General features: G+C 37.9%; 1 protein-coding gene across 1 annotated transcript in view; it reads right to left on the bottom strand.

Annotated features, from left to right (window-relative positions):
- Positions 1-612: 612 nt before the first annotated feature.
- The window catches only part of LOC148950910 (coatomer subunit gamma-2-like), an 86,133-nt gene continuing 84,765 nt past the window's right edge, over positions 613-1,980 (bottom strand). Inside the window, exons 9-10 of the mRNA XM_089090946.1 lie at positions 965-1,980; positions 613-932 (exon numbers count right to left, since the gene is read on the bottom strand). The exon at positions 965-1,980 is cut by the window's right edge and continues 47 nt beyond it. Coding sequence (XP_088947072.1) covers positions 737-932; positions 965-1,980 — 1,212 coding nt within the window. The 3' untranslated portion in view covers positions 613-736. The remainder of the gene's footprint in view (positions 933-964) is intronic.

The raw sequence follows: 1,980 nt of genomic DNA, 5'->3' as shown, positions 1-1,980 counted from the left end.
GTCGCTATGTGAATCCTGATTGAAAATCTCTCTAAAAAAAAGGCTTTCCCTTCACTGTCTGTTGCCTGTTTTCAATGCCTGTTGAAAGTATTTCAGTTTTACAAAAATAATCTTTTTAAAAAGTAGTCCATTTATACGAAAAAAAAGAAAAAGACAGGTGAAAAAATAAGCTTGGGTTTACTTTAAACTCAGCAGTTCACCTCTCAAACAGGAAAGTAATATTTAAATTAAACAAAGTTACTCTATTGGTCGTTTCCTCTGTGATTGGTGGAACGACAGACCCTCTTCTGCGAGCATTTTGAAAGTGAGATTAAACCATCATTTCGGCGTGTTTGCAATATTGCATAAGCAAAAAAAAATAATAATAAAAAATAACTAAAGCGAAGAACTTGGAGTCTTAACAAGGAAATAAAGCCTTAATAGTTTGACGAACAAAAGAGAGCTGCAGTAATTTTACATTTTAGAAGAAACAGTACTCCATGTCCAATCAAATATCTCTCCTACCTAAAAAAAAATAACTCCCAAGAACAAACTTCTACTCAGTCTAGTTTGTACCGGAATAAAAGAATGCAAATTACTTTCAGTCCATCCCTAGCCATTCATAAGCATACATATAATTAGTAATATAATTGTTCATTAGATATCCATTAAGAGTGAAACAAGGAAAAAATCCGTTATTATATACCATGTTCAAAGCAAAAATTAAGAGAAATCAACCACACACCTTTAAAACCAATCATTCAATAGCAGAGGCAATGAGTTCACTAATTTCTGTAGAGGATGATCGTAAAACAAGTTTAATAGCAATTCCTTCTTCTGAGAGACCCATCCGGCCAATAGCAAGCACATTATATCCTCCCCGAAACAGGCCAGACAGCATAACTGTGTGGGTGGTTTTTCCACTAGGCACGGAGTCACTGTCCATGCACGGCTTTAGGCCAAGGTGATTTGCCACTTTCCACACAGCCTCCTTAAGCGTTGGCTCTTGGAGTAAAAAGTCTCAGCAATTTCGCAGCCTTCTCCCAACTCTTCCCATAATTCATTAAAATTCCATTGCTCAACCTTCTTACAGTGATCAGACACTTCAATCTCAACATCACTGATTGGGTAATCATCCAGAACGACGCAATTCGGGTTACCACTTATGTCTTCCTTGAGTAAATACAATAATTTGGCTGGGAAAGAGCCAACCAACCCACTCAATGATTCTGGAAATGCCAAACTAACATACATTCTACCTTCTACATTATATTCAAGCATTGGGCATGGAATTGACGCATCTACTTCAAACTCGTCAGAGACTTCAAGTTCAACGGATACATTTTCAAGGATTTGATTATCCATCGTGTTAACACAAATAAATTCTAAAACAATATGATGATTGAAAACATGCTTAATAAGCTTTACGTAACGCTCCATGTCACTATCAGAAAGTATGATTGGATCTGACATCTTAAAAAGGGGTCCATAAGCGGCAAATTCGGGGAAATTTGGAAGAAATTTAAAGCTTTCCTGCGGTAAGTCAGGCTGAACTTGTTTTGGTCTAGCAGCTAAAATCGGTTCAATACTAGGAGGTCGCTCAACCGGTGCTAACGGTACAGTCCCAATATCAAATGACCTGTCAAAATCTCTAGCTTCAATGTATGCTAGAAGGGCTTTTTCGAGCATAGGGAGAGATACTTCAAGCTTGCTTAATATATATAGATTTTTAAGTAAAGGCTGAGTAAGTAAAAATCGAAACATCGTTGCTCTGTCGCGCACTTCATCATCAGGATCCATTTTGCAGCGATCCAACAAAACTAAGACATCTGGCAAAAGGTCTTGACAGAGTGCCCCAAAACGAGCGAGTGTAGAAATAGCAGCAGCACGAACAGCGAAATTCTCTAGTTGAGTACGATTGTAAATATAACGAATATAGCGACGAGGGTCTTTCACTCTTGGACCTTCTTGGCCCAACAGGTAAAGTATGCGCACTGCTAG

This window comes from Artemia sp. Qi Xiang Cuo, chromosome 6 (assembly GCF_049724085.1).
Source record: "Artemia sp. Qi Xiang Cuo chromosome 6, ASM4972408v1, whole genome shotgun sequence".
In the NCBI taxonomy this organism is placed as follows: Eukaryota; Metazoa; Arthropoda; class Branchiopoda; order Anostraca; family Artemiidae; genus Artemia; species Artemia sp. Qi Xiang Cuo.
This window is presented reverse-complemented; position numbering and strand designations above follow the sequence as displayed.